Below are 19,199 nucleotides of genomic sequence, written 5' to 3'. Positions count from 1 at the left end.
AGGTTGTTCATAACTTTCCTTCCAAGAAGTAAGCGTCTTTTAATGCAGTCACCATCTGCAGTGATTTTGGAGCCCAAAAAATAAAGTCTGACACTGTTTCCCCATCTATTTCCCATGAAGTGATGGGACCAGATGCCATGATCTTCGTTTTCTGAATGTTGAGCTTTAAGCCAACTTTTTCACTCTCCTTTTTCACTTTCATCAAGAGGCTTTTTAGTTTCTCTTCACTCTCTGCCATAAGGGTGGTGTCATCTGCTTAAGCTACACTAAATGTGGAGGAGACTGGCTGGAGAAAGACCAATGGGATTTCACTTTCTCCTCCCAGCAGGAGTTAGTTACGGTCTGAACTGAAGTGATGGCACATAAATATGACACTGACAGAGACAGGAAACAGAAGTAGGTTTGGGAGTAAAGCTTTAAAGACACGTTTTTAATTTAGTTACTGTGAACATCAGAAAAGTGTTTTCATCAGTGCTTGTGTGCTCAGTTGTGTCTGACTCTTTTTTTTGCCTCATGGACTGTAGCCTGCCTGGCTCCTCTGTCCATGGAATTCTCTAGGCAAGAATACTGGAGTGGGTTGCCATTTCCTCCTCCAGGGAACCTGCCCATCCCAGGGATCTGGGATGTCCTGTGTCTCCCACATCTCTGGCCTTGGCAGGTGGTTTATTTACCACTGAGCCCCCTGGGAAGCCTGTGTTCATCAATACGTATAGTGATATAGGAGTAGAAATAGTTGGAGTTGATGAACTAAATGTCATGAAAACTATTCAACAATTAATGCAGATTTGAAGAACCCAATGCTATTTTTTTCTAAAGACATTTACTTCAGTTTATTTAAAATTATTTATCTTCTTTTATGTGCTTATATAGGAATGTGTGTTTGTAAAAATGCTGTGATTTGTTGCAGACAAGTGTCACCTTTGTGGGAGAGATGAAAAATTAAGGAGATGTGATTATTAGTATAGGAGCTGTAGGTGAAAGGACTGTATATTGTAAGTTATTCTGAGATTTGAAGGACTGATACATTTGAATGGTTATAAGCCTCTTTACAGTTAATGAGTTGTCAGTTGCATTTGCAAAATCAGTGCATTGATAGTGGGTTGCAGTTTCTATTTCTTGTTTAGTAATTCACAATGGTATTAGGCAATGTTCCAACCTAAACATCACAGTTCTACAGAGTGAGCAAAACACTGCCCCTGCCCTTCTGCAACCTACATACTAATGGAGAAGATTTCATAAAGAAATAATAAATATAAAAAAACTTTTTATCCCCAAACTAAGATAACTTGTGTAGTTGTACAATGATTTTTAATAAGATGTGATAATTATGAAATACTTTGGTTCAAGTATGGAGCTTTCTTGGAATGCTTAGTCTTTCGTTTTCAGATTATATGTTAACACAAATCTGTTTGTCTGTCAATAGAGAGCAGATCATAAAACAGTCTACAGAATTAGTCTGCAGAGCCTATGGGGAAGTGTATGCAGCTGTGATGAATCCGGTCAATGAGTACAAAGATCCTGGGAGCATTCTACACCGATCGCCACAGCAAGTGCAGACACTTCTCTCCTGATCATCGTCTTTGAGTGTGGTAGCAGAATACTGCGTTCCTAAAACCCTGAAGGTTTTCTTGGTTTTTAGTCTGTTCATCTTTACTTTGAAATCTGATGGTTGCAGTTTTCTTTGTATCATAAGAATTTGAATCCCAGTAATTGCTCTGGTCACAGTAATGTGTAAGTAGCATGTTGACCTGGGTTATTAGCAGTTGTTCTGTATCTGCTCTCCACACAGGACTCTCTTCTTTGCTAACCCTGTCTCTAGCTCTGCCATTTTGCCTCAATTCTGGAATACACATATGTGGAAAAAGTAGAATGAGAGGTTTCAGGGATTTTTGTTTTTAAACAAGATTAGTTCTAAATTTAACTGTACATTAAAAATTATCTAAACTTAAGAGTTAGTTTGAAGATATGACCTAATATTAATAAACATCTCTTTACTTAAAGATTCATTTGCTTCCTTATTAGATATTGTGAGTAGGTATGCTTAAACGGAGGAGCAGAAATATACATTCAGCAAAAACAGAGAGCAGTCATTTAAAGGTGGCTTTCACTCTGTGTCTGCCCTGGACTGAATTCAAGGTGAAATTCAGCATCAGCTAGGATGTCATGTGAGGTGTGTAGACATCCTGTGCTGCATGTCAGTCTGGTGTTTAAAGGAATGTGTTTGTTGTACCATGTGGACTCTAAATTCAACTGTCTGTTCATTTTGTCTGGTGTTTAAATCAACGAAAAACTGATGTATTCTATCACTGGAGGGAAAATGCCAAAGTAGCAAACTTCTAATTGATGACATATCTCTTCATATGATGCCCCTTGCAAAGAATTGTTTGGGCTCTGACTTTGAAACTTGACCAAAAATGAGATTCAAAATCAGTTGTTTTTTTTTTTAAACAAATCTAAATGTATTTGATGTGACTTGACTTTGTTGGTAAGATGTTGAGGACAGTTCTTATTAGCAAAATCTTAATTTCTGGTAGATCTATAAAAAGAGGTATGTCCCCAAATTACAAATGAGAGAATGAGATATAAGGAAAACCTTGGTTAGGTTAAAATGTTTTGAAAAGTAGTAAGATAATATTTATTTGGCAAATACAGAATATATAACAAATTAGTATTATCAGAATGGGGCTGTTCTATCTGAAATTTACAATTGTATTAATATGATTTTTTTGGATCAAGAATAATTGGTTACATATCATCTCTTTTGGTGTTTGATATGTATTTTAATCTTTTTCCTTCAATAAATGTGGTATATTAAAGAAAATAAAGTATGATGTAAGGCAAGAGCTTAAATTTTATATAATTTATATCTATTGTGAGAAAATATTGCTTGCTTATCATTAGTGAATTCCTTTGTTTTCTAGGGGAATAAAAATATATTTATCTTTTTACCTAAGTTTTTCAAATAAAATACTAAAGTGTTTTTAGAACAGCGATCATCGCAGTATTTTTGTACATCTTATCAGTGTGTTTTTAGAAAACAGGCTAATGGGAAGGAAAGTACAATACAGGGCCAAATTGATAAAACCAATGGAAGGTGGGCGAGCACAATGTGGTGTCAGTGTGACCTTGAGAACTTAGTTAAAATAAAAGACTGCAAGCGTTAGTTGAATAGCTTAACACTGTATTTGCTGTTTACTTCATAATTTACATCTTGAGCTGTTAAGTATAACCTTAGGTGATGCAGGTAAGCCTTCCCTTTAGAGAGAGAAGTTACTTGCCTGACCAAAGCCTTCTCTGGTGGAATGTTTCCAATTCTTTTTCTGTGCTTGTACTCAGACCAGTGAATGTTACCTGAGAAAAACCACGCCCAGTAGACTGACTGACTTTTTAAATTCATGAGCACAGTTTCAAATGATACTCGGTGTTGCTTGGTGTTGCTTTTCTGTCTCAGGTGAACTCAGCTCCCTACTTTTCAGGACGACCTTCACCCTCACTTGGTTAATGACCTTCATGATTCATCGAGATGGAAGCTGTCAGATTTATCTCCCTCGTTTTTCTTCTACCCCCCTAGTTTATTCATCGTCTTCGTCTTTCCTCCTTTTGTGTTGGAGACGGCGTCCTCCTCCTGTGATAGGCAGTTCCCTTCCTCTGGACTCCAGGTTCCATTCTCTCCCCTTCTCAGAGACTTTTGTCTCGAGTTAACCCTTTATTTTGCTTCAGCAACTTGTGACTTCTTACTCTTGACAGCATACACAGTGCTCTAATATTGATAACATTTTTTAAAACTTGCCACCTCCCGGATCCTAATACCTCCATTCCTCTGCTGTGTTTTATGGTTGTTTATGCATGTAGTCTTAACATTTCTGCTGCCATTGTGTCCTAAATTACCCCTGTATGGCTGGCTTCAGCATCCCCACACCACTGCAACACAGCCAGTCGTGATGAGATCCCCATAGCATTGTGTGTTGTCAGATCCAGTGGATTCTTCTCATTCCTTCCTTTATTAAACTTTCAATAGCATTCCACACATTTCTATCTGAAATACTGTACTTTCCAGGCTTTCACAGCACAACTTTCTGCTAGTTTTCCATTCACTTCACTCACCAAACCTTCCCTGATTCTCTTCTTTGTGACCTTTAAGAGTTGGCATACTCTAGGGCTTGATCTTCAGTTTTTCCCCCCCTCAGGAGTATTTTTTATTATCTCAGCACAGCTCAACTTTCTCTGACTACTATTAGCTCACATTCTTAGATCCATCCATTCAGTGGAATACTCTACAGTAGTGAAAAATGAAACAATTTCCAAATACATAATGTTGAAGAGAACAATCACAGAATAGTATGAGTCCATTTATAGAATTTTTAAATAAAAGATAAGGCAAATTTGCACATTATTCATGGATATGTATGTGGTAAAGCTGTAAGGAAATATGGGAAAGGATTAATGCAGACTTCAAGATTACCTCATAGGATCCTTAGAAGTTACTAATGTTCTGTTCTTATGCTTGATTGTTAGTATATGTGTGTTCATTTTTTTATTTTCTAAAATATGAACTCTTTATATATTTCACAATTTTTTAAAAAAAGGTTAAAAGATATTGTTTAGCACAGGGCCTAGAGTAAAGTTAGAATTCAGTAGAATTTATATCTTACCAAATAGAGAATATCCAGAAAGAGGAAGAAATTTCCAAAAGGTTTTTATGGATATGTTTATAATTATAAAAATGATAAAGTTATAATTTGATAAAAATTATTTAAAAATTCTGGAGTTGAAAAGTATAATAACTGAAATTAAAATTTCACTATAAGAGTTCATCAAATTTGACCAGATAGAAGATAGGTCAACTGAAATTATTTAGTCTGAGGAACAGACAGAAAAGAATGAAATGAAAGAAACTCAGAGATTTTGAATATTGTCAACAATATTCAGACAATGGGAATCTCAGAAAAAAAGGCGGGGGGAGGCCGAAAGAATATTTGAATAAATATTGGCAGGAGACTTCACACATTTGATGAAAAGTTTAATATACACACTCAAGAAATTCACCAGATTCTATGTAGGATAAATTCAAAGAAATACACACAAAAGTACATCATGCAATCAAATTATCAAAAAAAAAAAAAAAGCCTAGGACCAAGAGGGAATCTAATACATGAGTGTGTGTATAGATGTGTTTGAGCACATATGTAAAAGGGACGTTTCAAAAGTTATTTCTTAACACGGTGTGTTGAAACTATATCTGAGACTGGCTGACTTGTGTAATGCATGCAGACAGGTGTTTAAAGACATGTAAGAAGAGGTTTCCAAGAGTGCTCTCTGCTCATTATGTTAAGAAGAAGAATGTTATTTCAGTTATTGGGTGTGCTGACCATTCAGCATCATGTGGAGAGAGGTGTTTATGTATGTAAAAATACAAAATGCAAGTGCGAAAAGTGGGTTCTTTGAAAAGACAAAAAAATTGACTACCCTTTAGCTGGATCAAGGAGAAAAAAAAGATACAGGTTACTAAAACCAGGTACAAAAAAAGGGACATTACTGCTTTACAGAAATAAAAATGATAAACTACAAATAAATATGTCAACAGATAATATAGATGAAGTGGAAAAATATCTAGAAAAACTGATTCAAGGGGAAAAAGAAAATCTGAATAGACCTTTAGCAAAGAGACTTAGCAGTACAACACTTCTAGTTTTAAAAAAGTCTAGGGCCAGATATCTTCACTGATGAATTGTATCAAGTGTTTGAAGGAGTAACAGTAATTGTTAATCAAATTCTTCCCAAAAAATAGAAGAGGAGGGAGCACACCCTAACATATTCTGTGAGGCCAGCATTTGTTTTTAGTATAAGCAAAGCCAGAAAAGGCACCACAAGAAAACTACAGACCAATATCCTTTGTGAATACTGACACAAGTCCTTAACAAAAGACTAGCAAATGGAATCTAGCAACACATTAAACAATTATATACTACGATTAAGGGGATTAGTTCCGGGTGCAAGGTCAGTGAGACATGGAAGTCAATGCACTATGCAGTATTATCAGTATAAGTAAAGGAAGAAAAATGCATGGTCACTTCAATAGATGTAGGAGAGTCCAACAAACATCCTTTCATGCTAAAAAAAAAGAAAATGGGAATAGAAGAGAATTTCTTCAACTGAACAAACATGAAAAACAAGCTAGCGTTACTTAATGCTGAAAAATTGAAGGCTACCATCATTAAAATTATGAACAAGGTTAAGGATGGACTCTTGCCACTTCTTTTCCACAGCATACCAGAAATTCTAGCAGAGCAATTAGGCAAGAAAAAATTAAAAGGCACACCAACTAGAAAGGAAGAAGCAACACTGTCTATTTGCAAATTGATTATGGCCATATATAAGCTTCTGATAGTTCAGCTGGTGAAGAATCTGCCTGCAGTGCAGGAGACTCCGGTTTGATTCCTGATTCAAGAAGATACCCTGGAGAAGGGATGGTCTACCCACTCCAGTATTCTTGGGCTTCCCTGGTGGCTCAGATGGTAAAAAAAATCTGCCTGCAATGCAGGAGACCTGGGTTCGATCCCTGGGTTGGGAAGATCCCCTAGAAGAGAGCATGGCAACCCACTCCAGTATTCTTGCCTGGAGAATTCCCATGGACAGAGGTCCCTGACGATTACAGTCCATGCAGTCGCAAAGAGTTGGACAGGACTGAGTGACTAAGTACTGCACGGCACACAGTTACATATGAGTTTCCCAGATGGCGCTAGTGATACAGAACTCACCTGACAGTGCAGGAGACACAAGAGACGTGGGTTCAGTCCCTGGGTCGGGAAGATTTCCCTGGAGGAGGGCATGGCAACCCACTCCAGCATTCTTGCCTGGAGAATCCCATGGACAGAGAAGCTTGGCAGGCTATGTTCCATAGGTTGCAAAGAGACACGACTGAAGTGACTTAGCACAGCACATGGTTATATATATATATGTAATGTGTATATATATATATATATATATATATATATATATATAAAAATACTGAAGAATAAAAATATTAGAATCAATAGTGTAGCAATGTTGCAGTATACAAGATCAGTATGCAAAAGTCTGTTGTGTTTCTAAACATTAGCAATGAGCAATCTGAAAATTAAAATAATTCCATTTATAGTAACACTGCAAATAATAAAATTCTTAGGAGTAGATTTAACCAAGGGAATGATTCTCCGTGGAAAACCACAAAACCCTGTTGAAAGATGTTAAAGATGCCTAAATAAATGGAAAGACATTTCATATTCATGGATTGGAAGACAATATTGTCAAGATGGCAGTAGTCCCAAAATTGATCTATAGATTCAGTGCAACCTCTGTCAAATTCCACCTACCTTTTTGTGTCCCAGAAATAGACAAGCTAATCCTAAAATTCATATGGGCATACAGCAGACTTTATGAATAGCCAAAACCATCAAAGTGAAGTGAAAGTCACTCAGTCGTGTCTGATTCTTTGCGACCCCAGGGACTATACAGTCCATGGAATTCTCCAGGCCAGAATACTGGAGTGGGTAGCCTTTGCCTTCTCCAGGGGATCTTCCCAACCCAGGAATCGAACCAGGATCTCCTGCACTGCAGGCGGATTCTTTACCAACTGAGCTATCTTGAATCTTCCCAATTTCAAATTTTATTACAATGCCACAGTAAGCAAAACAGTGTAATATTGATTGGCATAAGGATAGACATATAGTTCAATGGGACAGAATTTAGAGTTCAGAAGTAGACCCATACATCCATCATCTGTTGATTTTTTTTAACAAGGCTGCCAAGACTGTTCAATGATGAAAAAATAGTCTTTTTAATAAATGGCATTGGAACCACTGGAAAACCACATGTGAAAGATTAAAACTGAACTATATCTCGTATCTGAAAATCAACTCAAAGATTTAAATGTAAAAGCTAAAAAACTCTGAGGAGAAAAAAGTGAAAGTGTTAGTCACTTAGTCATGTCAGACTCTTTGCAACCTCACGGGCTGTAGCCCGCCAGGCTCCTCTGTCCATGGAATTCTCCAGGCAAGAATACTGGAGTGAGTTGCTATTCTCTTCTTCAGAGAATCTTCCTAACCCAGGGTTTGAACCAGGTCTCCTGCATTGCAGTCAGATTTTTTACAGTCTGAGCCATTTGTAGGTATAAATCTTTGTGGCCTTGTATTAAGCAACAAATTTTCATCTTCCATGCAATATAATGGATTTTTCAGTATAAGTAAAAGTGCAGTCACATAATACTGTTGAATACTTGCAGGAGGTCAATTTATTTTTCCTAATTATTAATAGTTAATAATATGCTGTTAACAATTGTAAATAGATAGGCCTTACATATGATTACTTTTGGACTATAGTTGTGTTTAAGCACAACTGTCTTGAAAATACATATTTATTCCTCTTTAATATGCTTTTGGAGACAGATGACGTAAAACAATCATAAGTTGGCTATGAAATGAATATAGTAATCATACTAATAATAGCATGCTAGTCTATCAAATTCAACTCACATTAATGCCAGTGAATGTTAAAAACTTTCCTAGCACTGATAATTTAATAAGTAAAAATGAATGGTCTAAGTTTATGAAAGAGTTGAATTGGGGAAAATTTTTGATGGAGCCAGAAATATCCATATGAAATATTTGCTTGCTCTGAGGGGATATATCATTTTTTGACAAAGTATTCTGTCACTGTGTATTTTAAACAGGGAAGGTCCAAGCCAATCTGGGGTTTTCGAGGTTTATTACTTTGCCACCATGAAATTAATTTACTTGAGTATGCTCTTCATTTCCACTAATGTCAAGATCTGAATTTCCCTTGGAGGAAGCATTAATTTTTTGCCCACTAACCACAAAATGACAAGAGACAAGAGTGATTTTTCTCATGCAAAGCCATCATCAGAAGTTGGGTCTCCTGGGTTGAGCCCAGCCTTTCTAGGGGTGTCGTCTGTTATGAGCCTAGTTTGCAGGATTCAGACAAGAACTGGCCACTGTTGCTAGCCGGGCCTCAGATGCAATGTAAAATGGTAATGGAGATGAAACTGAGGTAGAAAAGCGCATTTGCCGTAGAAGCCAAGTCTTAAAAAGGAGACCAAAGATGTGATTCATATTTCACAGACTTGCAGTATGTATTTAATGGGAGATCAGGAATCTTCCTTGCTTAAAACCCATGTTAGTTCCTTTTCATAAACAAAGATGTAAGTAAAGCAAGCATTCAAAGGCCAAAAGGCCATCGTTAAAAACAAAGGTAAACAACAGAACACCAAGTTTGAGCTCCCTGCATCGTACAGCATAGTCCTACTGGCTGGCTGTTTTACATATGGTAATTTATGTGTTTCAATGCTCCTCTCTCAATTCATCCCAGCCTTAGAGGGGTGGGATGGGGTGGGAGGTGGGAGGGGGTTCAAGAGGGAAGGGACACATGTATAACTATGGCATTCATGTTGATGTATGGCAGAGACCAACAATATCGTAAAGCAATTATCCTCCACTTAAAAATTTTAAAAAAGGTAAACAACAAAAAGAAAAACATCAAGGTACCCTGCCTTATTCTGAATCTTACACAGAAGAAAACCACTTATCCACTGAGTATTAACAGGTTAAAAGTGAATCATGCAATAATAAACCATAATGGCATTTGCAGAAACCAAAAATGTGCAAATTCACTCTTATGATTTATCAAAAGACTCTTTGTAAGTGGTAAATCGTTAACTGTGGTGTTGCTGTTGGTAACCGCAAATCTTAGGGGGTGGTTCAGAATTAGTATTGCTTCCTACTTTCTGTGTGTCATCACGGTGGGGTGAGGCTGTGCCATTCTGTCATATATCTCAAATTTCCTTATATGTGGACACATTTCTGGCTCTTTCTTTGCATTCTTTTCATGGGTTCATTTATTTCTTACACCTATAACTGATTTTTGAATTGTTTAAGTTTTATAATGTGTGTAAGTCGTTCAGTCATGTCCAACTCTGCGACTCCATGGACTGCAGCACACCAGGCTCCTCTGTCCATGGGATTCTCCAGGCAAGAATACTGGAGTGGGTTGCCATTCCCTTCTCCTCGGGGTCTTCCCAAGCCAGGGATCAAACCCAGGCCTCCTGCGTTGCAGGCAGATTCTTTACCGTCTGAGCCACCAGGGAAAAATCTTGGTATCTGGTAGGGTGTTCTATTTTATTTTCTTCACCTAGAGTGCTTTGGGCATTCTTGGCTTTTTGCTATTTCACTTAGGTTTTAGAATCAACTTTATATTTTTCAAACAACAGTTGGGAATATGGTTGTGATTACTTTGAATCTATGTATCAACTTGGATAGAATTAATATTTTTATGATATTAATAATCCAAGTTATGAAGATGTTGAATTTTCCTTATCTAGTTAAGGTAGTTTTAGTGTCCCTTAGAAAAATTGTATCATTTTCTCCATATAAATCTTAGAAAATTTTGTTGCACTTTTTTCCGAAGACACTTACAATTCTTATTTATGGTGTAAATGCTATTCTTAAGGTGCATTTTTAAATCATTGGTTGCTGTATATAGAAATGGAATTGGTTTTTGTCTGTTGTTTATATTAGATCCAAGCATTAACTCATGTATGATGATTTTGCTTTGGATTTTCTGTATAAACGTTTGTATTATGTGAGACTAGATAACAGTTGTGTTTGTTTCCTTGCAGTCTATGTGCCCTTTATCTCTTTCTCATCTTAATATGCTGACTTGGACCTCCAACACAGTGTAGCTAACAGCAATGATATGGGACACGTAATTCTGACTTTAAAGGTGATGCTCACAGTATCTCACCACTGACAAGAGAGAAAGTTCTTTTGATCTTCCATACTCTTCGTTATTAATTATGAATGTGTTGAATTTTATTAAATGACTTTCACAATCCATTGAGATGAGCTGAGCATGTGGCTTTTTTCTTTTACTTGTGGTAAATGACATTTATATTTTTTTCTGATGATAAACTATTCTTGCATTCCTGGGATAATCCTAAATGGATCATTTTATTTTCTCTTTTTTGTATAAAACACTGGGTTTTTATATATTTTTGTATGTTGACTAGTGACCTGACTAAATTTACCAATTCCAAATTTTCTCTGTAGATTCTTTTGTAAACTTTTATGTATATATTCTATCACATAGTCTGTAATTAATGGGAGTTTTGATTCTTCTTATGTTTTCCAGCTCACTGGTACTGTATGATGTTTAACCAATACAGTACTATAGTGTTAAATAGAAGTGGTGAGAGTGGTCAGTCTTCTCTTTTTCTAAAATATGGGAAAGGAGGGAAAGCTTTCACTGGGTAGATATTTTGTAGATGAACCTGGAGCTACCCCATGTCCAAGGTCACGGGCAGCGCCCGCGAGGAGCAACCCCATATCCAAGGAGCGGTGGCTGCACGGGCGCAGGAGGGCCGAGAGGAGCTATTCCACGTTCAAGGTTAGGAGGGGCAACCTTGTCCAAAGTAAAGAGCAGTGGCTGAGCTTTGCTGGAGCAGCCGTGAAGAGATACCACACGTCTAAGGTAAGAGAAACCCAAGTAAGACAGTAGGTGTTGCGAGAGGTCATCAGAGGGCAGACACACTGAAACCATAATCACAAAAAAAGTAGCCAATCTGATCACACGGACCACAGCGTTGTCTAACTCAGTGAAACTAAGTCATGCCATGTGGGGCCACCCAGACTGACAGGTCATGGTGGAGAGGTCTGACAGAGTGTGGTCCACTGGAGAAGGGAGTGGCAAACCACTTCAGTATTCTTGCCTTGAGAACCCCATGAACAGTATGAAAAGGCAAAATGATAGGATACTGAAAGAGAAACTCCCCAGGTCAGTAGGTGCCCAATATGCTACTGGAGATCAGTGGAGAAATAACTCCAGAAAGAATGAAGGCATGGAGCCAAAGCAAAAACAATACCCAGCTGTGGTTGTGACTGGTGATAGAAGCAAGGTCCGATGCTATAAAGAGCAATATTGCATAGGAACCTGGAATGTCAGGTCCATGAATCAAGGCAAATTGGAAGTGGTCAAACGGGAGATGGCAACAGTGAACGTCGACATTCCAGGAATCAGCGAACTAAAATGGACTGGAATGGGTGAATTTAACTCAGATGACCATTATATCTACTACTGTGGGCAGGAATCCCTTAGAAGAAATGGAGTAGCCATCATGGTCAACAAAAGAGTCCGAAATGCAGTACTTGGATGCAATCTCAAAAACAACAGAATGATCTCTGTTCGTTTCCAAGGCAAACCATTCAATATCAGAGTGATCCAAGCCTATGCCCCAACCAGTAATGCTGAAGAAGCTGAAGTTGAACAGTTCTATGAAGACCTACAAGACCTTTTAGAACTAACACCCAAAGAAGATGTCCTTTTCATTATAGGGGACTGGAATGCAAAAGTAGGAAGTCAAGAAACACCTGCAGTAACAGGAAAATTTGGCCTTGTAATACGGAATGAAGCAGGGCTGCCAGGAGAACGCACTGGTCATAGCAAACACCCTCTTCCAACAACATAAGAGAAGACTCTGCACATGGACATCACCAGATGGTCAACACCGAAATCAGATTGATTATATTCTTTGCAGCCAAAGATGGAGAAGCTCTATACAGTCAACAAAAAGAAGACTGGGAGCTGACTGTGGCTCAGATCATGAACTCCTTATTGCCAAATTCAGACTTAAATTGAAGAAAGTGGGGAAAACCACTAGACCATTCAGGGATGACCTAAATCAAATCCCTTATGATTATACAGTGGAAGTGAGAAATAGATTTAAGGGCCTAGATCTGATAGACAGAGTGCCTGATGAACTATGGATGGAGGTTTATGACATTGTACAGGAGACAGGGATCAAGACCATCCCCATGGAAAAGAAATGCAAAAAAGCAAAATGGCTGTCTGGGGAGGCCTTACAAATAGCTGTGAAAAGAAGAGAAGCGAAAAGCAAAGGAGAAAAGGAAAGATATAAGCATCTGAATGCAGGGTTCCAAAGAATAGCAAGAAGAGATAAGAAAGAATTCCTCAACGAACAATGCAAAGAAATAGAGGAAAACAACAGAATGGGAAAGACTAGAGATCTCTTCAAGAAAATTAGAGATACCAAGGGAACATTTCATGCAAAGATGGGCTTGATAAAGGACAGAAATGTTATGGATCTAACAGAAGCAGAAGATATTAAGAAGAGGCGGCAAGAATACACAGAAGAACTGTACAAAAAAGAGCTTCACGACCCAGATAATCACGATGGTGTGATCACTGACCTAGAGCCAGACATCCTGGAATGTGAAGTCAAGTGGGCCTTAGAAAGCATCACTACAAACAAAGCTAGTGGAGGTGATGGAATTCCAGTTGAGCTATTCCAAATCCTGAAAGATGATGCTGTGAAAATGCTGCACTCAATATGCCAGCAAATTTGGAAAACTCAGCAGTGGCCATAGGACTGGAAAAGGTCAGTTTTCATTCCAATCCCAAAGAAAGGCAATGCCAAAGAATGCTCAAACTACTGCACAATTGCACTTATCTCACACTAGTAAAGTAATGCTCAAAATTCTCCAAGCCAGGCTTCAGCAATATGTGACCCGTGAACTTCCAGATGTTCAAGCTATTTCAGAAAAGGCAGAGGAACCAGAGATCAAATTGCCAACATCCACTGGATCATGGAAAAAGCAAGAGAGTTCCAGAAAAGCATCTATTTGTGCTTTATTGCCTATGCCAAAGCCTTTGACTGTGTGGATCACAACAAACTTGGAAAATTCTGAAAGAGATAGGAATACGAGACCACCTGACCTGCCTCTTGAGAAACCTATATGCCGGTCAGGAAGCAACAGTTAGAAACTGGACATGGAACAACAGACTGGTTCCAAATAGGTAAAGAAGTACGTCAAGGCTATATATTGTCACCCTGCTTATTTAACTTCTATGCAGAGTACATCATGAGAAATGCTGGGCTGGAAGAAGCACAAGCTGGAATCAAGATTGCCGGGAGAAATATCAATAACCTCAGATACGCAGATGACACCACCCTTATGGCAGAAAGTGAAGAGGAACTAAAAAGCCTCTTGATGAAAGTGAAGGAGGAGATGAAAAAGTTGGCTTAAAGCTCAACATTCAGAAAACCAAGATCATGGCATCTGGTCCCATCATTTCATGGGAAATAGATGGGGAAACAGTGGAAACAGTGTCAGACTTTATTTTTCTGGGCTCCAAAATCACTGCAGATGGTGACTGCAGCCATGAAATTAGAAGACGCTTACTCCTTGGAAGGAAAGTTAGGACCAACCTAGATAGCATATTAAAAAGCAGAGATATTGTCAACAAAGATCCGTCTAGTGTAGGCTATGCTTTTTCCAGTGTTCATGTATGGATGTGAGAGTTGAACTATAAAGAAAGCTGAGCGCCAAAGAATTGATGCTTTTGAAGTGTGGTGTTGGAGAAGACTCTTGAGAGTCCCTTGGACTGCAAGGAGATCCAACCAGTCCATCCTAAAGGAGACCAGTCCTGGGTGTTCATTGGAAAGACTGATGCTGAGGCTGAAACTCCAGTACTTTGGCCACCTCATGCAAAGAGTTGACTCATTGGAAAAGACCCTGATGCTGGGAGAGCTTGGGGGCAGGAGGAGAAGGGGACGACAGAGGATGAGATGGCTGGATGGCATCACTAACTTGATGTACATGAGTTTGGCTGAACTCCGGCAGTTGGTGATGGACAGGGAGGCCTGGCATACTGAGATTCATGGGGTCGCAGAGAGTCAGACATGACTGAGCGACTGAACTGAACTGACTGAAGTTCCCTTCTGTTCTAATTACTTTAAGTAATGCATGATTATTAAATATTATACAATTTTTTTTTCTCTATTTATTTAGATAACCATGTGATTATTTGCTCAGTGTGGCGAATTTCAAACATCAAATGTTGCCTTCCTGGAATAAACTGCAGTGATCATAATGTACAATCTCTTTTTCTGTATCTCTTGACTTGATTTATTCATATTAGAATTTTTGCATATATGCTCATGAGAGAGATTGCTCTGTTATTTTCCTTTGTTTTTCTGTGTCCTTGTTGGGTTTTTGTCACAAAGTTATACTGACCTCATAAAACTAAGTGGGACATATTCTTTTTTCTCTAATCTGGAATAGTTTGTGTAAGATTGTTATTACTTCTTCCTTAAATGTTTAGAATTCCAAGTGAAGCCAACTTATCTGGTGATGTCTTTGTGGGAAGGTTTTAGATGACAGAATCAGTTTAAAAATAAATATAGAGCTATTTGTATGGTCCATTCATTCTTATATTAGTTTTGATGAGTTCTTTTTTTCAAGGTGTATGTCCATTTCATCTAATTTGTTGTTAGGTTATCTCTTGATATTTTTTAATGTCTGTGAACCTGGTATTAGTAATTTGTGCTTTCTTTCCTTTTTTTTTTTTGTCTTGTTAAGAGTTATGGTCTTGCTAGTCTTGTCAAAGAAATCTGTTTTTGATATGGTTGATTATTTTCTATTTTGTTGATTTTTTTCTCTATCTGTGTTATTTCCTTCTTCCTGCTTTCTTGGTATTTTATTTGCTCTTCTTTTCCTGCCTTCTTGCAGTGGAAATTTATATCATCAAATTTAAAATTTTCTTTTGTAATATATTTATTAATAAATATGTCCACCTATATATCCATAGCTTTTATGTCATATTTTTATAATCTTTCACTTCAAAGTATTCTCTCATTTCCAGTGTGATTTTTTTTTCTTTGACTCATGGATTAATTAGAAATGTATTTCCAAATATATGAAGATTTCCTAGTTATCTTTTATTACTGATTTAGAGCTTAATTCTGCTGGAGCCATAAAATATGTGTTGTGTATCAGTCCTTTCATATTTGTTCATACTTGCTTTAGGGTCCAGCGTATGAGCTATGTCAGTGAATGGTATCCTCCTTATACTGGAAAATGATGTGTTCTGTAGTTATTGGGTACAATGTTCCACACATTACGAGGATAAATACTGTTAATCTTGTTGACATTATCTGTAGTCCTGATTTTCGATCTGCATGTTGTACCGGCTCCTGAGAGGCTCTTTTTGAAAAATGTTAACTGTGATTGTGGATTGGCTTCTGTTTCTTTTTAGTTTTGTCGGTTTATACCTTATATGCTTTGAAGTTATTTCTTGATATTTAAGTTTTATTCATTATATTTTTTGAACCATTAGTTACTTAGAAGTACGTTATTTGGATTTTTTGCTGTTAAAGTTTTTAGCAAAGGCAGTAAAATTTATTTCTTAAAAAGAACAATTGAGGGACTTCCCTGGGGGTTCAGGGGGTGCAGGTTGATCCCTGGTTGTGGGGCTAAGATCCCACATGCCTCACGGCTTGAGAACCAAGACACAAAACAGAAGCAATAATGTACCAAGTCCAATAAAGACTTTAAAAATGGTCCACATCAAAAAAAATCTAGTTTTACAAAGAATAATTGATAACGAAGTGGATCTTTTTCTGCCATCCCGTGCTTTAGAATCCTGTTGGCTGTCTCCCACTTCCAAGTTATTAACTGTGGACTCACCAGTTAAGCTGATTATAAGCTATTGGCAGCACCAGTCACTTTGATCCCATGATAAATTAAGCTAAATCTTCACATTCGTATTGCTCAGTTCTTTCCTTCTCTTTCAAACTCTGGGTTGGGTGACTTGGATTCTGTTGGCTCTTACTGGTTTTCAAATACTACCCTATGACTGTAATCTCTGCGATCCTGATATATACTAGACAGAATCTGATCTAACCTCGAATGACCTCGTCCCAAAGTGATTTAGGGCACACAATCACAGTCACAAGCATAAGCTAGCATGCCACATTGTTTTCCAGCTCCCAGATTTGTTTGAGAATAAAAACATGAATCCTTTATATCACTGAATTTTGCAATATGCATTGTAGATGGTTTCTTGAACAAAATAAGGAGGCAGTTTTCTTGCTTGGTGGCCAATCTGCCAGCTATAGAATCATCCGTAATCTGAAGCATAAATTTAATGTAAAATTCAGTTTGGTTTATATCCAGCAGCTTCTGAGAATTTTCCATGGAATTTTGGTGGTCGGCAAAGAGGACTTGCTGGAGTAGAAATATCACAGCTTCTGTGCTGTGTGCAGATAGTTACTGAGTGTGATGAAGGAGCCACTCTCCAACTGAGCCCGTATTCTGAGCAATTAGGCCATGGGCCAAAACCGTGAAGGCTCAAATGCCAAGTTGCCTGTAGGGAGATTTAGCAACCAAGCCCTGGCTCACCTACCAGCAGGGGGCGCTCCAGGTTCCCTGATCACCGTGCCCGCCTGGCAGAGCCGCATCAGCTGCCAGCCCGGCCGCTGCTGGCATCTCCGCACTCTCCCCAGTGCTGCCTCTGTCCCCGTCGTCTTGCCCATCGGCCCTCCATCTGGCTGCCCCTCGAGTGGTGGGCGCACAGTTGGGGGCACCTTAGTAGTTGAGTCCTGACACCAGCTGACACATTGCATTCACCTTTCCTGTGCCTCCTCCCGTCTCCTCCCTCCCCCCTGCTCAAGCCCCTTCTCCAGCTTGGCAGCTTGAAAGGAAAGGATTGCCAATTCCTGTTTCATAACATTTCAAGGGCTCCATTCTGAGGCTCTGGAGTATCCTGGCACTCAAGGAAGCTGAGCGCGGGGGTGGGAGAGAGAGAGCCACATGGGGGATTATGGCATCCAGGCACCCCTGCCTGCACCCAGCAAAGCCTGGGGAAACCGTGAACAAGAGTTGCTTTTGTAACTCCAACATTTTATCAAGATGAGCCGAAATCTGGTTCTGTCACTTTCTCATTCTCCTGTGTCCCACAACCCCCTATCCATCTACCCCCTCCACACACACACACAAAAACCCCAAAAGAGAGTAGTGCAATTTCTTAACAATTTGACTTTTATCCAGAACTGAGGCTCTTTATTTGTTTGAGCTAAGCATTTGGTCCAAGATTCTCTAATTCTTTCTGTGGGAACTTGAATTAGCACCCCCTTCCCCAAGCCCCCACAGAAGAAGCAGATGGGGATCTTGGCGAGGTCCGGAAGTCCGTCTCAACTTGGACAGGTTGAGAGTTCTGTTTGCCAGGCTGACTTGCTTGTAATTAAAAAGCTTATCCTCCTCCTTTTTTGCACTTCTGAACTTATCTGAGGCATCAAGAGAGTATTTAATCATGCATAGAGACAAATCTGTCTGTCGAAGTGAAAATCTGCATTTGAAGGCAAGGGCTTACCAGCAGCGGTGACTCATGCAGGCTGGTAAGAGCGAGGGGGCGCCTTCAGTGTTCTCTGCAGTCAGGGCTGGGGCCTGCAGCCCCTTTCCCCTTCCTGTCTTTTTGCATCTCCAGTCCCTCAACTAAAGCTATGCATGTGAGCTCAGTTGCTAAGTCACGTCGATTATTTCCAATTCCATGGACTGTAGCCCACCAGGTTCCTCTTTCATGGGATTTCCCAGCAAGAATACTGGAGTGGGTTGCCATTTCCTTCTCCAGGGAATCTTCCCAACCCAGGGATCGAACCTGTGTCTCCTGCATTGGCAGATGGATTATTTACCATTGGAAAGTCCCCTGGAAAGTCCTCACCTAGGCTGTGCCTACACCAGACACCTGTGGACTTTGGGATTCTAAAGAGGGTTTTGGGTCTTGTTAGTGACACTTAACGAACACCAGATTGTCCGTGTTTATCTGCTTTCTAATACTGAAAAGAAAATAACTCATTAGTCTCGACATCTTAATGTGTGAGCATTCTGAGAAAAAAAAAAAACTTGCTCTTTTGGACTAAGTTGTGCTCATTGTCAGATTGAATGTGTGTTAGAAACGTAAGAACAAAGTGAGGTATGACCTTTTACAGCTGTTGAGGCAATAAGAACTCAGAGTTGTTTTCAGAAATACCTGTTTTTTTCTTTCAAATATTCCAAAGCAGGTGAGGAGCTGGGTCTTCTCCCTTGTGCTCCATTGTGTGCATGCTAAGTCGCTTCAGTTGTGTTTGACTCTTTGCGACCCTATGGACAGTACCCTGCCAGGCTCCTATGTCCATGGGATTGACCAGACAAGAATCCTTTGGGGAGCTCTCAAATGGGGCTTTGGCGATTTAGAGGGGTGGCTTTGGAGGGGGCAGTGGCAGGAAGCGTTGCAGTTGGTGGCCCCCCTGTGAGGGAAGAAGAGTGTTATTTCTCTGTGTGTTGATGGCGGGAGTGTTTGATGATCTCATCAGA

At 39.0% G+C, this 19,199-nt stretch overlaps 1 protein-coding gene across 1 annotated transcript in view; it reads left to right on the top strand.

The window, feature by feature from the left end:
* COG6 (component of oligomeric golgi complex 6) overlaps positions 1-2,841 on the top strand; it is a 54,561-nt gene extending 51,720 nt beyond the window's left edge. Inside the window, 1 exon segment of the mRNA NM_001035069.2 lies at positions 1,424-2,841. Coding sequence (NP_001030241.1) covers positions 1,424-1,571 — 148 coding nt within the window. The 3' untranslated portion in view covers positions 1,572-2,841.
* Positions 2,842-19,199: the final 16,358 nt, after the last annotated feature.

This window comes from Bos taurus, chromosome 12 (genome assembly GCF_002263795.3).
Source record: "Bos taurus isolate L1 Dominette 01449 registration number 42190680 breed Hereford chromosome 12, ARS-UCD2.0, whole genome shotgun sequence".
Lineage (NCBI taxonomy): Eukaryota > Metazoa > Chordata > Mammalia > Artiodactyla > Bovidae > Bos > Bos taurus.
The sequence above is the reverse complement of the archived record's forward strand: the minus strand, read 5'-3'. Positions and strand labels throughout refer to the sequence as shown.